Raw genomic sequence first — 16,940 nt, 5'->3', positions numbered from 1 at the left:
CCACCAGGCCTCTCAAGCCACTGCTCGGAGCTGGCCTGCAAGAGACTCTTCAGGGAAAAGCCAGCATATGTTGGTGTCCTGATCAGTGTGTGAGTGACCCAGGGATGATCTTCAACCATTATTCTAAAAGCAGCCAGTGGTTTGGGGCAGACTCCTCACTCTCTTAGTGATCTTGTGAAGCTCTTTTTTTTGATATAAAAACTAAACAGAACAATGTCAATGAAAATACACTTGCAGCGACCACAGCATAGGAGAGATGTAGTGAAAGGGAAGGTCAAATTTTTCTGTAGCTGCAGAAAAACATTCTAACCCCAAAGGATCCAAATTTAGGAAAGGAAAGAAAAAGATGAGGGAGGGAGCAGAATGTGTGTGTGTGTGTCTGTGTGTGTGTGAAGAGAGAGGAAGAGTGGGAAGGAAAATCTAAAGGAGAGAGAGCATTTTTGTTTGAGACCTACACCACACTCAGGGGGAATTTTCCACTTGCAGGCTGGAGTGTCTGGGGTATTTCCCCTGCCTGGCATGTGTGGTCTTACACTGCCAGGCAGTGTTCCAAACCCCTCTGGGAGATACACATCTCCCTAGAGTAGGCTCAGTTCATGACCGGTATGGCTGTTCCTCTTTTGTGCTGTACCTTTGCAATTTAGTGACAAGGATGCTGGAGAATATTCGACTCCTCCTGGGTGGAGGGGGGTTGCTGAACAGTCCAGAAGTTGTCTTGGTAACTAGCCACTATAGGGTCTTTTGTTCTGGAAAATCAGGATAATAGGAGACAGGTAAGACCTTGACTCACTCTTCACTGGGTACCTAACCCACCTCTCCACAATGCTAAGGGAAACAAGGGAACCATCTGGCCTGAGATGCAATGTCAATATGAAAATGACCAGGTTTTCCTGAATTGGGTTTTTTGTTTGTTTTCTAAGTAGTGGCTACTCTAATCACTTAGTTTCTCAAAATTCTGTTCAGCTACCTTCCAGGCATTTGTGAGTTCTTCTTCATCTAGCTCTGCTGGTCTGCAGTAGCTGGTGCAGGGAGGTGGGCAGAGACATGACTCTGATGTAGGGACATATAAGGAGGAGATCTGTGACCAGGCAAGGCAATCTCTTTGAATTCCTCAGTGGATCTAAAAAAAATGAATTCACACCGCAAACCAAGAGATCAGTGTACAAGCTTAAAGGCTCAGGTGCCATGTTGGAGACCGTCCATACCCATCAGAGAAAGGAGCTGGACTCCCCACCTGCTCCCCACCCCTGGCAGCAGCCTCCGTTCCAAAGCCGCTGCCCCATCCTCCCACATTTTTCCCAGCAGTGGCTCCACCCTCATTTGCCCAATCCCTGCCTCCAACTCCATCAGCACTTTGAGTTCCCTCCACAACAGCCCCCTTTCTTTTGTGCTATTTTGGCACGGTGAGTCCTTGCTTCCCAATCACACTGAAGGGCCTTGGTTGTAGACCCCAGGTCCCATACATCTTCATTTTCCAAACTCCTCTGTATGGTTCCCTGGCACGTAGTCGACCCTCTTAATAAGAACTAGCTGATTGGCTGGTAGTCAGTAAGTGAACACTGCTCTATGAAGAACAATGAAAGCCCACCTTCCCTCTCTGGATAAGGTCTATCATGAAAAACATGAAGTCCCCAATTTCAGATCACCGCATCCTCACATTCATGAGAAGTCTTGGTGAGTTCGCGTCAAAGTGGTGAGCCAGCAACGCAGGCAAACAGCCAGACACTGTGTATCCAGCCCACTGGGATGAAGACCAGGCAGACTGTCTTCTCTATTGGAATGGTCTTCCCAGGTGGTGCAGTGATAAAGAAGACGTCTGCCAATGCAAGAGACGTGGGTTTGATCCCTGGGTAGGGAAGATCCCCTGGAGGAGGAAATGGCAACCCACTCCAGTATTCTTGCCTGGAAAATTCCATGGACAGAGGAGCCTGGAGAGCTACAAAGAGTCGAATGTGACGGAGCGCATGCACACACAGGGATGATATAGGTGAAATGCACTGTTCTGCCCAAAGCCAGAGAACTTGTGTGCACAGGTGGAGGAGTTGAAGGAGGAGGGTCTTCTCTGGCCCGAGTACAGTACTGAGAGTCAGAATTCAGGTTTTGGAGTCAGACTGACCTGAGCCTGAATCCACACAGGGGCCCAGAAGGAAGCAGGGTCATATCAGCACAAAGGTTGAAAGTGGAAGTCGTGTGGGTGGTAAGATGCATTCCTGATCTGCGTTCTTTTAAAGGTGGGGCTCACTGCACTCTCCATCAACCCACTCACAAACACACACGCCTTCTAAAAGAGTCCTGGAATGTCCTCATTTAAAAAGTTTAGTTCCAGGTCCCTGCTCAGCCTCTCTTCCCCAGCCAGGTCTCCATTTGCTGGCTGTTATGTCCCCTTCCTGGGAAGGTGCTGCTTCCAGTCTCTGCCTTGAACTCCTGGCTCACTCCTCCTCCCTCCAACCCACCCTTGCCTTTTCTTTACTAGAACTACAGGGACCCAGTGGACATCCACACACCCTGCCAGCATACTGAGGAAACAGGCTGAAGTTTCTCTCTTGGCCTCAACAGAAAAGGAAAGTGGTCCATGAAGAGCAAAGAGGCTTCTAAGAAAGAAAGCTCTTAACCAAACACAGATATCAAGAATATTAGCAAGGGGACTAGAGAAAATTGCTATCAAAGTAAATGGCTTTTTGTACAAACGTTCCCTTTATTGGGGTTTTCCCCAGTGTGTCATTCTTTCTTTAAGGCTTCATGAACAGATGCGCTTTTGAAAATGTTGATTAACTTATCCTTTTTTTTTGACCCCTTCCCACTCACCAAACTCCTGGGAGCAGTGATTCTGCAAAAAGCCAAGTCAAGCCTCTAAAGTGTTCTTCACCTGAAGTAGCCTTTGATCCTACAGGTGCAGAAATCTGAGCCACATCCGGGTAATCAATTTCATAGAACCTTAAAAATGGACCTATTCTTGGGGGAAGAAGGGTCATCTCATCCAGTCCTCTGCCCTCAGAGACAAGTGGCTATGATCTCCTGGGACAAAATGTTCTCATAGTCATTACCATCCTCTTACCCTTTTTCCTCCAAGATCAATGCCACATCCACTCCTTTCCAGCTGGTGATCAATAGTGTGTTAAGAATTCTTCCCTGAGGGTGTGAGATGGAGCAAGATGGCACTCTAGCCTCCAAAACTTTGTCACATCCTTGGCAGAGATGGAATCCCTAAAAGCAAGAACAGGATTTGGCCCAAAAGTCACTGGCAGGAGCCCTGCGGTTTTCATCCTGGGTTGATCCACATATTCTTTCTTATCCAGTGTTCTGCTTCTTTTAACCATGAAGGTGTTAAGACATATAAGCATCCCATAAAAATGATTAATTGTTAGAAATGTGGTGGTTTTCTTCCATGTTTGTTTTTCTCGTAAGATTTTTTTTTAAAAAGCCTCTGGGTTGCTTTCCATGAGCCTGATTTGATCCCTATGACAGATACCACCTGCCTTTTGTTGATTCATGTTTCCATCTTCATTCCAAGGGCACAGCCTGCATTGTAGAGGCCAGGAGAATAATGTAGGGATGGGCACTGAGGTGCGGAAGTTGGCAGGGCCTGCAGGTACTAGTTGCTGTGCTACAAACATGCCAGGAACAGACTGGATTTATGGAGGATTGGTGCCACATGGCATTCATCCTTTCCAGAGGGGTCTTGGCATTTTGTTTTCCGCATCCCTCACTGGTGACGAAGAGGATGAGACCGTGCTTTTAGCACTTTGGCCAGGAATGAGGAAGACTTCTAACAGGATGAAAACCTCTGCCTCCAGGGAAAGCCTGAATGCCAAGCATGGCAGTGATGGATCGATCCTTAGTTCAGGTCGTGATCAAGTAGATCTTCCCTGAGATTCTGTGCGGATGAGGGAGACGTTCAGGCTGTTCTGAAGTCCTTTTGTTCCTCTTGTTTGATAGTTTAGCTCTTTGGAAGCTTGAGTTTGTGTGCAGTCTTGACTTTTTTGGATATAAATTTATAGTGCTGACATCACGGTAGCTCACCTGACTTCGAGTTGAATGAAATTTCTGAAGGGCCACATACATTCACTGGTGCCACTTTGACCTGATAGCTGGGACAGGCATAATTAACTCATAAGACAGGAAGAAATGATAAGACCCTGTTCTTCACCACATATTTGATTCTCTTTTTAAAATATTTTACCATTTTAGACAGGTAATTTCCATTGGCTCTGATTTCTATAAGATGGACAGCAAAGTGAATTAGAGACGTGTATTAGCTATCCCCCTTCCCCCAAAAAATTATCATAAAAAAAGAAAAAGATAGACAGCAATAATACTGGAGAAAGTTCGGAGTAAATTAACTTAGCTCTGTTCAAGCCTGGGTGAGTCAGGTTGGGTGCCTATGTTTGATCTATTCTAAACCGTGAAGAAAGCCAATAGGAAAAATAGACTGGGAAGGAAAGAGAAAAGTATTAGCATGGATATGTGGGGGTGGACAGGCGTTATAACATTCTTTCCAGTTCTAGTTCTATAAATACACTAAAACATATAATGATGAAATGTGACTTACTTAAATTACATTTGTTGCAATCCAGAGGAGAAACTTTTATACTTTGTGTCCGCTTAAATGCCTTCATATGAGGAGGGGCAGTGTGTTATACCAGATGAACATCACAGTCATGCATCTGATGATGGACATGAGAGAAGTTGCCTTAGATAAGACTCAGACCTACACTGGTTGTAAATAACAGTTATTATAAAGATACAAGCGAGCATCTACTGGGCACTTAAGGCCTTTCTTATTGTTTCTGTTCTTCTGGTTGTTGTTGGAAGTCAAGTCAAGTCATTTGAAGGGGGACGGATCCGGTAATGTGCAATACCAAATGATCCAGAAGCAGATGCAATTTTTTAGCTTCCCACAATGCTGGCGAGTCATTTTCAGCAAGGTGGCATCTCTGCCGTTTAGCCACTCGAACCTGTTATGACTGACTGTTTTTTAATTTTCTTTCTTGTTATAGTGGACATCCCAGAAATACATGGGAGAGAGGGCTACGAGGATGAAATTGATGGTAAGTGTTGTTATGATTTAGAAGATAATCATGAAAGTCAAGTTTGGCTATAAAGCTATCAACAAAAATAATGCCCAGGGTATAGGAGGGCCAGAATTCAGAACTATCAGCCAGAAATATGTGACAATAATCCAGAGAGGAATGAAGAAGCCATCAATTTCTCTGTCAAAGTCAAATTTAGAGAGTTAGAAAGTTTATTGAGTTTCCTCTGCCTAATCTGAAATAGGTCCCCTACTTTGGGCAACTTTTGACACTGATGAACTTCAAATCTGAATAAACCATTTAGAAGTGAAAGCCAGGCTCCTCTATACATGTCACTGCTTGAACCCATTGACCTACTTCCAAAAAGGGCTTAGTGGATAACTGTCAGTGTGAACATTCCTTCAGGCCTGCTGAGATTTCTGATTCCATGGCTTTCAGGAACCAAGGTGGGGCTCGTTGCAGGATTTAGGTCTCATCCTCACTACCTATCTCATTTTTCATACTTATTCCAAGCTCTGTTTTCCTACTTCAAATACACATATTCCATGAGGCTGAAGCAGGAGTCCTGACTGGAGGGGCGCTGAGCAAACATCCAGATGTAATATCTTTCCTCCACTCAGAGGAGCACAGGTCTCTCTAGGCGTCTCTGAGAGCCAGAGTTGATTTCCAAGAGAGATCACTAAGGTTCGCCTCAAAGAGCAGCTTTAGACCAAGACTGATGCCTTTAAGAAGAGCAGTTTATAGAGCTGCTTTTTTTAACCTGACCTTAATCAAACACTTCAAGTGTAGTTATAGAAACAGAGTGACTAACCCAAACAGCACCTTGTTAACTGAATGCAGACTCCCCCTGCAAAGCCTGGTCTAACGTTCCTTTTATGGGCAAAGCTGCACAACTGGCCTTCACAGAAAGCCTGTGATAGATCAAGCGGCAGAAGCCTAGACGGGGTAGAAAGAGTGAAAGATGAGTGTGCAGAAAGCCTGATTTCTAGTCCTAGTTTAACTCTTTGCTAACTCTGGGGACTTGAGTGAGTTACCTAACCACTTAATTTCTCAAAGCCTCAGTTCCTCATCTATTTTTTTCAAATTATAGTATCACCCTGCCTTCTTCATGGGATTATTAGGAAATCCCACGAAATTTGCCAGAGATGTGGTCATGTCTTGATCATGCTATAGAAATATATTCGTTTGCTTGAGTGGCCATGATAAAATACTGCAAACTGGGTGGATTAAACAACAGAAATTTATTTTCTCACCATTCTAGAGGCTAGAAGTCCAAGATCAAGGTACCAACAGGGCTGGCTTCTTCTGTGGCCTGTGAGGGACGGCTGTGAACCAAACCTTTTTCCTTGGCTTGTAAATGGCCATCTCCATGTTTCCATGGCATTCTCCCACCTGTATCTGCCTCCAGATTTCCCCTTTTTACAAGGACACTGGTCATACTAGATTAGGGCCTACCCTAAGGACCTAATATTAACTTGATTACTTCAGTAAACACCTATCCTCAAAGTAAGGTCACATTGTGAGGTACTAGGGGTCAGAATTCAACATCTGAATCTGTAACACATAGCAGTAAGGTAAAGTTTAGGTCGTGAGGCCTGGTGGATCAAAAAAAAAAATCTACTGCTTGGATGGCTAGGAGTGCCAAATTGGAAAACTCGTCATGTTGAAATAGTCTCAGCCTGTTCTTTGATTTAACATGAAGCAGCTGGAAGTAAGGGATAAGGAGACAAAGGAAGACGAGTATACAGAACAGAGGGCTATTCCAAGAGCTCTAAAGGCACCCTGTGAAAATCTAAGCTCACTTACTGTGACTCAAACTGTTTAAGTATCAGATACTTAGACCATACTTACTTTGTGCTGGACACCAAGCACTGTGCAAATGTTAATTCATTCAAACCTCCTAACAACCCAGTGAGGTTATTGGTAGTGCCATTTCACAGATGAATGAACTGAGGCAAAGAGAAACTAAATAACTTGCCCGAGGTTACGCAGCTAGGACAAGGTGGGGCTGGGTTTTGAAGCCAAGCAGGGCTTCCCTTTTGACTCAGCTGGTAAAGAATCTGCCTGCAATGCAAGAGACCTGGGTTTGATCCCTGGGTTGGGAAGATCCCCTGAAGAAGGGAAAGGCTACCCACTCCAGTATTCCGGCCTGGAGAATTCTGTGGACTGTGGAATCCATGGGGTCAAAAAGAGTCAGACACGATTGAGCGACTTTCACTTTCAGGATAGTTGCAGTGTCGAACAGCTCAGCCTCAGGTTCTGAAAAACCTCTGAACTGGGCTGGGGGGAGTCTCAGTTCTTTCTCAAAGAAGCAGTGTCTGCAGTCTCTTGTGTCCTTTACGTCCTAGATGACTACGAGGTGGACTGGAGCAACTCTTCTTCCCCGACCTCCGGGTCTGGGGCCCCTCTGGCTGACAAAGAGAAGAGCTGGCTTTACACTCTAGACCCCATTCTCATCACCATCATTGCCATGAGCTCGCTGGGCGTCCTCCTAGGGGCCACATGTGCGGGCCTTCTGCTCTACTGCACTTGCTCCTACTCCGGCCTGAGCTCCCGCAGCTGCACCACGCTGGAAAACTACAACTTCGAGCTCTACGACGGCCTCAAGCACAAGGTCAAGAAGAACCACCAGAAGTGCTGCTCAGAGGCCTGACAGATTGCACCCAGATCACACCTGACATTTCATTCCAGCAAGAGGGGCTAGTGAAAATCACAATGTTTTTTTTCCCTTTGGAAACTGAATGCCATAATCTCCATCCCACCGATCCAGAATACTGAAGGTGTGGACAGGACAGCCAGGCGAGTTGAGGGAAGCGGGGAAATGCAGTCTTTCAGGGGGTTGGGACCCACCTGAGACCACGTGGCTGAATCATTTGCTGGGACAAGGATGGGCGCTCATCTCTTTGGTGGTCACAGTTCTATTTTGTTTGTGAGTTTGTTACTAATTCTAATTCTGTTTTATTTCCCTCGTCTGTGAGCAACTCAAAGAGGCAGAAGAGAATGACTTTTCCAGAATAGAGCAGAGTGGTGATCAGTAGTCTCTGCTTTTTCTTCCTAATCAACGCTTGGAAAGCAAAGGGTCTTTTCAGACTGTCCATCTTTAGAAGATAAATTCTCCAAAAAAAAGCCGTCCAGTTTATCCCACCCTCCAATCGTCTCATGACTTCCGGGATTTGCTGTGGTATACCTTCTGCCAGCCAACTTGACAAGCTGCCGTTTCCAGTCCTAGCATTTCGGTAGGATGTTGTTGCCTTTAACTTTTTTTATCCAGGGGAAAATTGCCATTTTAGGGTCAGCATGAACAGCTCTTTCTTACATGCGATTTAAAACAAACCAGAAAGGAAACTTCACACGTCAAAATCCGTAGAAGCGCCTCCATGTTAGAAGCGGACAAGCCTTAAACGTGCTTTGTGAATAGGAGCCATTCATTCAGTCTAGACCTAGAACCTGTGGCTGTGAGGCTGCTTTGTGGGGCCTCTGGTGGTGGTTTTGCTTTTTCTTTTCCTTCGTCCTTGTTCTTCTAAAGCATACACACGTGTACCACATACACACACACACACAGGCATGCACACACATGCATACCCATGCATACACACTCACTGTCAGGTCTCTAAGCCCCAGGAAGCAGCACTGTTTGACATCCTCTGAGATGGGGCAGGGGAAATATAAGCTATCGGTATGTTTGTCCATCCGTGAGACGTCACTAGTGACAGCTGACGGGAAAGGAAGAGAACAGTGGAGAGAGAAAAAGAAGTCCATTGTCTGTGATCATGTGATAGCAAAGACTGACATTCTGATACATCCGTCTCTGTTAGGCTAGTAAACACACACTTCTCCTTGGGGTGACAGCCACCACCTCCACCTTTCAGAAGCATCAGCAGCACTGCAATGCCTGAGAGCTGGTTCTAACCAAAAGTCTGCACGCCCTGTGGACCAAAATGCTAACGCTGCTTCAACCCCAGAGAGACCTGTGTTCTTACATACACCCACCCACACACACACTAATTTATGTATTTTTTTTTATTAAGTGCCTTGAAAAAATGAAGAAAAAAATGTATTTTCCTTCTTTGTAGAAATCAATGATACCATACAAGTTAAGGCATTCCTCTATTCCTCTTCCCTCACCCAGTGGCTCCACACCCAGCTTCCCCCACACCACTGATCCTATGGATGGAGTAAGGCCTGCCACTCGAGTGGTAATCGTAGCCCTAGATGACTCTCAACTGCTCTAGAAGGGGAGGCATCTGGAATCGCATGAAACTGTGTGAAGGAGAAGATTGTCTGCACCGGGATCCAAATCTTGATTTTGTAGTAATGCCTACAGCTTACCTGCGTGCTGGAAATACATTTGAAACCCAAACAGTATGCCCAGCCTATTGCTAATCAGTGGTGAACTGTCAGACCATTTTTTGCTGCTGTGGTCACCCACAATGTCATTTGTCTCATACCCAGGTGAAAGGGGAAGGGTGAACGGGACTGGCTGGTTCCTTTCAATGTTAACTTATGAAAATGCTAGTTCAAATGGTAATGTCACAGTGTTCTGTGTGAAGAGAGGGAGAGTTCATACCGACAGCTATTTATTCCTATGTGTGTGTGTCTTTGCCAGTCTTTGAGTTCTCTGTATCTACTGTGTATGTGAATGGTCACGTGGGACTCAGTGGTGTTGTTGTGACTTTGACCTAGGCCCGAGTGTCACTGCTGATCTTGGCACTCGTTGGCACAGTGGTAGTTAGAGGTGAAAAGTGAAGCTGTCAAGCCCAAGGCCTTAGCTTCAGGCCCTCCTGAGCTGAGCGTGTGGCAGAAGCAAGTTCTTAATTAGCCCACTTCCTCTTCGCCTTCCCGTGTAACTCAGTGTTCCGGAAGTTAGCACGTCCAGGGGTTTCCAGAGTTAACCTGCAGAAGAAGAGAGTTCAAAAGTTGACACTGAGGGCCCTGGCCCTCTTAAGTCCTGTGGGCCGTTCTACAACTCCCCCAAAGACCAGCCTTGTCTCCGACCCGCAGTTCACCTCTCAGTTATGTAGAACTCAACCTACATCCCTCTAATGTCCTATATCCATAGTCACCAGTGGCTGGTTTGAGCCCTTGAGTGGGCTCCAGATGCTAAACAAAAGCAGGCCAGCCAGAGCTACATGAAGATACCTCACCAGCCCCGGAGGCTATTCTGTTGCAAGACAGGACCCCGATTATAACCTGGCCAGGGGACACCCTGGTGCATTTGCTGTTGCTATCTGCAGGTAGGCTCGCTGACCATCTCCTTGACTCCTTCCCCTTGGGAAACCCAACTCACAGTATTGATCTCCTTTTATGCCTTGTACTGAATGACATATTACCTCCGCGCTCTCCCAGACTAGGCGGTCAACAGGACCACAGGGCTGCTTCCTCTCTTAGGTGGGCATGGGGAGTTGACAGGAATGAGGGTCCAAGGAATGAGCACGAATGGCAAGAAAACAAGGGGAAAAGTTAAACTGTCACACAGGAGGTTAACTTTTCCAAGGTTAGCTGTTAAAGGTATTTGACCATCCACTGGCTGAGCCAGATCAAGGGAACTTGAGAGCTTTTACTGTGATTCTTCAATGTAAAAAATAAACAACGTCAAACTGTGTTTATATGATTTGTATAAAACCTTTTTAAGATTACTATTTAAATAAACATTATACCAGAGATATTTTTTTGCATTTTTTTTTATTGGAGACAAAGAGACAGGTTCACCTCGGGTGACCAAAAACATCTCAGTTTGCCTGAACATTGCTGGGTTTTAGCTCTGAAAGTCCTGTGGTCCTGGGAAACCCCTCCGTCCCAGCCAGATTGGGATGGTTGGTCACTCTCTTGGGACAATGCTTCTTAGCACCTTTACATGCTGTTAGTAAGTAGATTGGTTAGCTGGCTTTTTATAAAGTGAAAATATCATATGGGCAGGTAATGAGCTATGTGGCCAAGTTGGCCATTTCAGCCCATAGACTTGCCTGGTAGATTTCTGAGACCGTGAGCCCTACTAACATTCCTCCTCCCTGGACATCACCAGTCCCCTGTGATTTTTGACTCTGCTGTTTCCTGTCTATTGAAACATTTGCTTGTCAATATCTCTAGTGATTTCGAGGTCTATAACAGTGCTTCTCAAAGTGTGGTCCCTGGACCGGAACTATTAGCCTCACTGTCAGATGTGTACATTTTCAGACTCCACCCTACATCTACTGAATCAAAAACTCTGGGAGGATGACCTAGAGATTTACATTTTAACATGCCCTCCAGGGGGTTCTTGGGCTTCCCCGGTGGTTCAGTGGTAAAGAATCTGCTACAATGCAGGAGACTTGAGTTCAATCCCTAGATCAGGAATATCCCCTGGAGGAAGAAATGGTAACCCACTCCAGTATTCTTCCCTGGAGAATCCAGTGGACAGAGGTGCCTGACAGGCTATAGTCCATGGGGTCCTAAAGAGTAGGACATGACTAAGCAACTGAGCACACCCGTATCCACCAGGGGTTCAGATGCACCTTTGAGTTTAAGAACCTCTGGTCAAGGAGAAAGGAAAAGTAGCCTGGCTTCACAAAATGATCAGAGATCTTTTCACCTGTGGGTTATTGGATTCAAAACAAGCTGGACTTTGGCCAGGGAAAGCTAAAGGAGACCCAGTACACTCCTAGGCAATGCCTGCTTCCAGGGGAGGAGGAGTGAAAAGCTTCACTATGAACTTCTCAGCCTATCCCTTCCACCCCCACATATATGGGAGACTTGAAGATGTGTACCTGAACTGAATTTGCCCCCATCCTGAGCTCGGTTCACATTTGGTTCAATTGTTTATTCAAGAAATGTTTTTGAGCATGTCCTGATTTTGTAAACTCTTGGAGCTTACACTTCAGGGAAATGGATGGAAAGCAAACAGCCAAACATATAGGATTGCTTTTGGTAAATTTGGTAAATTCGATAAACACATAGCTCTGATAGAGAATTGCCAGATACTGAAGGCAGAATATTTGTGTCACTTGAGTTCATATTTGTAAAGCACAACTATTTATCACAGATGTTACAGTATGGACATGCTCAGTTGTGCCTGACTCTTTGTGACCCCATGGTCTATAGTCCACCAGGCTCCTCGGTCTATGAAATTCTCTAGGCAAGAACACTGGAGTGGGTTGCCATTTCCTCCTCCAGCAGATCTTCCCAACCCAGGGATCAAACCCACATCTCCTGTGTCTCCTGTAACTGCTGAACCATTGGGGAAGCCCCAGTATTATAGAATTTTGGTTAATTATATTAAATACAACTTACCTCTTTTATAGTCAATAAATTATCATAATGAACCTAATGAATCTGATATAATACAATATATCTCTTTGAAGCTATTTTTAAAAAGAATTACCAGGGTCTCTCCCTCTAAAAGGTTGATCAGGGAAGCTTCCCTGAGGAGGTGATATTTCAGATATTTCAGGTGATAACCTGAAAAGACAAGGAAGACTGAGCTAAGCAAAGTACCTGGGGAAAAGTTTCCCAATTGAAGGTACAGCATATAGAGATCCTGCTAATAGAAAGAGCTTGTTCCTAGGCCCACAAGGTAGGGCTATGAAAGCATGATCAGCAGTGGGGAGGGCATGGAGACTGGGCAGCCAGATAAGATTCTTTAGGCAGTGAGGAGTTGCTGTCTTGCATCATTCTTTGGCCTTCCTTAATTTATATATTGGTTGGATGGCATCACCGACTCAATGGACATGAGTTTGATTGAACAAACTCCAGGAGATGGTGAAGGACAGGGAAGCCTGGTGTGCTGCAGTCCATGGGGTCGCAAAGAGTCAGACATGACCGAGCGACTGAACAACAACAATTTATAGAGAAGGCAGCCCTCAGATGCACCCATCCCCATTCCTCACTGGCCAGTAAGGTCACCCCAGCCATGGCTCTGCAGCTTCCCTTTCAGCCTCTCTTGAGATCTTCATCATATCATATGTCTCATCATATGCCTGCTTCTACCGTTTTACTAACCCTGGCAGCAATAACAGAAGTTAAAATGAAAGTAAATTTCTACTTCCCTTTAGTCAAGCTTGTGGGTATTTTTAAAGCCTCAACCATCTAATACCTCCTGGTCCCTAGCCATCTAATGTTTACATAAGATCTTTTTTTTTTTTTTCTTATCTTCATCCTTCTGGAAATGTTTATAGAATCCTCAGGGGAGGCAGTGAAATGAAGTTAGAACAGGCCCATCCTTAAGGGGAACAGGATCCATCTGGATGCCCGAGGCTCCTTTGCCCCTGCAACGTTGGTGGTGGTGATGAGGGTGGGGGAGGGGCACTCAAAGAAGACATGGAAAGATGAGTCTATCCCAGTTCTCACAGGCTTCAGCATCCGGTCGCAGGCTGAACTAAACAGAACTCCTAGGGAAATGTTTCCCCTGGGGGTAGGTTGTGTGATGAGAGGGTTGCTGATCAGAATAGGAAATGTTACCTGTGCTGGTCCTCTCTGCTTCCTTCCCTCCTCCCAGGAGCTTCACAGTAACTTTAACCACCAGTTCCCATCAACAAAAGGGAAGGGTCCGATGAAGCTCAAGGACTGTGGCAGAGGTTCGGCTGGCTGGTCCCTGGAGTCCCACCTCCTAGAAGCCCCAAGCCTGTTGCTCACCCCCCGAGGCCAGTCCTCGTCCCTGGCTCTCCCAGGTGCCCCTGTGAGGAGCTCCTGGTGGAAGGACACACCTTCCCTGTTCTCCCTGGAGGTGGGCCGGGGACCTCCGAGGGAGCCATGGGTCAAGTTATTTCTGCAGCTTCTCCAGAAAAGGACACCTGGGTCCTCTCTCTTCCCAGCCAGAAAACCCCATAGGACAATCGTGTGTGCCAGAAGCGGGTGTCATAGCCAGCTTCCCAGGGCCGCAAGAGAAAGGGACTCTTGGCCGTAGGTGAGTGGTCCCTTATCCCTCCTTCTGCCTGATGCCACCTGGTAGGCAGTGCCCCTCTCTTTGCAGAGAAGCCACCTGAGCCAGCCTGGCGCACATATACACAGAAGCACTCAGAACAGCCCTCTACCAGCAGAGAGGTAATGCTCGGGAGTTGGGCAGGTGGTTTGGGGACGCTCTGTTCTGGGCCCCTCACCAAGCCAGCAGGCCTAGGCAACTGTGTTCAGGAGTGGGCCCCCCCTGTCTACCCTAATTCAAACAAACCTCCCTTGGAAAGCCAGGAGGCTCTGTTTGAGAAGAGCAGGCTGCAGCCTCCACAGCTGCCCAGCCTCTCAGAGCCATCCAGAGCCAGGTTACTGCGGAGCACAGCTCTGCTAATAAATCTCCATCCCGAAGTCCTTGACTGCCTCCGCTGGGAATTGAGGCGCAGCCTCTCCGAGCACCCGCTGGGGGCCCTGCCGTATTGCCAAGCCTTGATTCCAGGGCCCTGGCAGGCGGCCTTTCTGGATCAACCTTTTTGCTTCACCTTTTTTCCCTCCTCCACCCCCTCATCTCACCTCTCCTTGCATTCATGTTTCGATTTCCAGCCAACTGTTTTTAATTCCTGTGACAGTTCAAAGAAAACTTTAGAGGGTTTTCAGTCTACCAGTGTTCCTCACCCCTTGAACTTGAACATGCTGAGGAGGTGAGAGAGCACTGGTCCCGGAGTTCAGCGCCCAGGGTCCTCAGTTCTGCCTCTAGCTCTGTGACCTTGGGAAAGTCAGGCATATCTCATGTTTTCTAGGTGTAAACTGAGCATTTGGGTTAAATGAATTTTGAGCCCCAAACTCTGACCTCTTAGCTGATGGAGTAGCTCTGTTCGGTTGTCTGAATCTGTGATGTTCAAAGCAGTGAGCACACAGCTTTGCAGATGACCCCCTCCCCACCCCCTGCAGAGAGGCCAGGAGCATATCTTCAGGCTTGATTCTGTTATGGAGCTGGCCCAAATCCAAATTCCCTTGCAGCAGAATTGCTCTTTTTCCCAGAGCCCTTCACTAATAGCTATTTACATAGAAATTGACATGCTTACTTATCTATGTCCCACTAACTCTTATGGGAAGCATGCATGCATACATTCATTCATGTAATCAACATGTATTATTAATAGATTAAATGCCCACTATGTGCCTTGCTAGGGCTTTGCAGGTGGCACTAGCAGTAAAGAATCTACCTGCCACTGCAGGAGACTCAATTTGATCCCTGGGTTGGGAATGTTCCCTGGCAAAGGAAATGGCAACCCACTCCAGTATTCTTGCCTGGAGAATCCCATGGACAGAGGAGACTGATGGGCTACCTACAGTCCATGGGGTCACAAAGAATCAGACACAACTGAACGTCTAAGTACATGTAACTTGCTAGGTGCCAGGAGACGATGATACGCATAATGGACATGGTCCTTTCCTTCAGGGAGCTTACAATTGAGAGACAGACATAGGTAAGTCAAATAACCACATGAATCTGTCGTGACAATCAAGGTGGGAGTTTAAAGAGCTATGAGTATGTGAGAGGCTCTGGGAAGCTTTCCCTGAGCATCATGACCAATGGGAGCTGAAATCAGATAAGTGAGAAAGGCAGAAGGGAAAGCATGTCAGACAGAAGAGCCTGCAGGTGCAAAGACTCTGAAGCAGAGGGGAATCTGGCTTGGAGCAAAAGCGAGGAATAAGGAGAAGCATCTCATTCACTTTTGCATCAGGACTCCCAACTCATACCTGATTCTTACTGTGTAAGATCAAAAATGTTTGTTGAATGAATGAGTGAGTGAATGACTTGTATAAACTCCCCTTTCTAACCGGCATCAGGCTGCCTTTTTGTACAGACTAAAAGATAGATGTTTTAGTTCGTCCTTATTGCTTCTGTGCCTCACTATAGTGGAAAATGTGCAAGCAAGTTTCCTAGACTCTAAACTGAGAGATTATGCCCACAAGTTCCAGTATGGAGATGGGCACTACTTGTTTAAATGTAACAGTCTAGGTTAAATATATACCAATTAAAAGTACTGTTAGGAAAGTTGGAGGATCATCAGATTTAACAAATAAAAATATCCGTGAGCCACTGTGGAAAATAGTACAGCAGTTCCTCAAAATGTTAAATATAGAATCACCATGTGATCCAGCAATTTCACATCCAGGTACATAGATAGACTCAAAAGAATTGAAAGCAGGGAATCAAACAGATCCTTTCCCACCTACATTCATAGCAGCATTATTCACAGTAGCATAAAGGTGAAAACCATCCAAATGTCCATCAACAGATGAAAGGAAAGTATAGTGTATGCATACAATGGAATATTATTTAGCCTTAAAAAGGAATGACATTCTGATGCATGCTACAACATAGATGAACTTTGAAAATATGCTAAATGAACTAAGCCAGACACAAAAGGAACACTAACATGAGATGCCAAGAACAGTGGCTTCCTCCCACTGCTCAAGAGTAGCAGCCTGTTCTCCATAATACCAGCCCTATAGGTTTCAGACTTGCCCCAGCAGCTCCCATGATTGCATAAACCAATTCCTTGCACAATAAATCACCTAATATTAGGTTGGTGCAAACATAATTACAGTTTTGGACTGTGAATTTTAAATTATTATAACTAGGCTCAAACACATCTTTATTAATCAAAAGAGGAACCATTACAATCAAGACATTTTTGGCCAATGAGAAATAAGTTTGCTTATTCCTGTAGCATAAAAATCTGTACTTCAGGATTCAACGCACTCTTAGAAAACATTTTCTGCACTCTGCTGGTTGTGGAAGCATTTTCCCTGCCAGAAGTTGTCAAGATGCTTGAAGAAGTGGTCGTCAGTTGGCAAGAGGTCAGGTGAATGTGGCAGATGAGGCAAAACTTTGCAGCCCAATTCATTCAACTTTTGAAGCATTGGTTGTAAGACATATGGTCAGGTGCTGTGGTGGGGAAGAACCGGGCCTTTTCTGTTGACCAAACCTGACTGCTGGCATTGCAGTTTTTGGTGCATCTCATTGATTTCCTGAGCATG

General features: G+C 45.7%; 1 protein-coding gene across 1 annotated transcript in view; it reads left to right on the top strand.

Moving 5' to 3' along the window:
• The window catches only part of NRP2 (neuropilin 2), a 119,040-nt gene extending 108,345 nt beyond the window's left edge, over positions 1–10,695 (top strand). Inside the window, exons 16-17 of the mRNA XM_040228718.1 lie at positions 4,998–5,048; positions 7,379–10,695. Of these exons, the coding sequence (XP_040084652.1) occupies positions 4,998–5,048; positions 7,379–7,683 (356 nt within the window). The 3' untranslated portion in view covers positions 7,684–10,695. The remainder of the gene's footprint in view (positions 1–4,997; positions 5,049–7,378) is intronic.
• The last annotated feature ends 6,245 nt before the right edge of the window (positions 10,696–16,940 follow it).

Source organism: Oryx dammah, unplaced genomic scaffold (genome assembly GCF_014754425.2).
Source record: "Oryx dammah isolate SB20612 unplaced genomic scaffold, SCBI_Odam_1.1 HiC_scaffold_27, whole genome shotgun sequence".
NCBI lineage: Eukaryota > Metazoa > Chordata > Mammalia > Artiodactyla > Bovidae > Oryx > Oryx dammah.
This window is presented reverse-complemented; position numbering and strand designations above follow the sequence as displayed.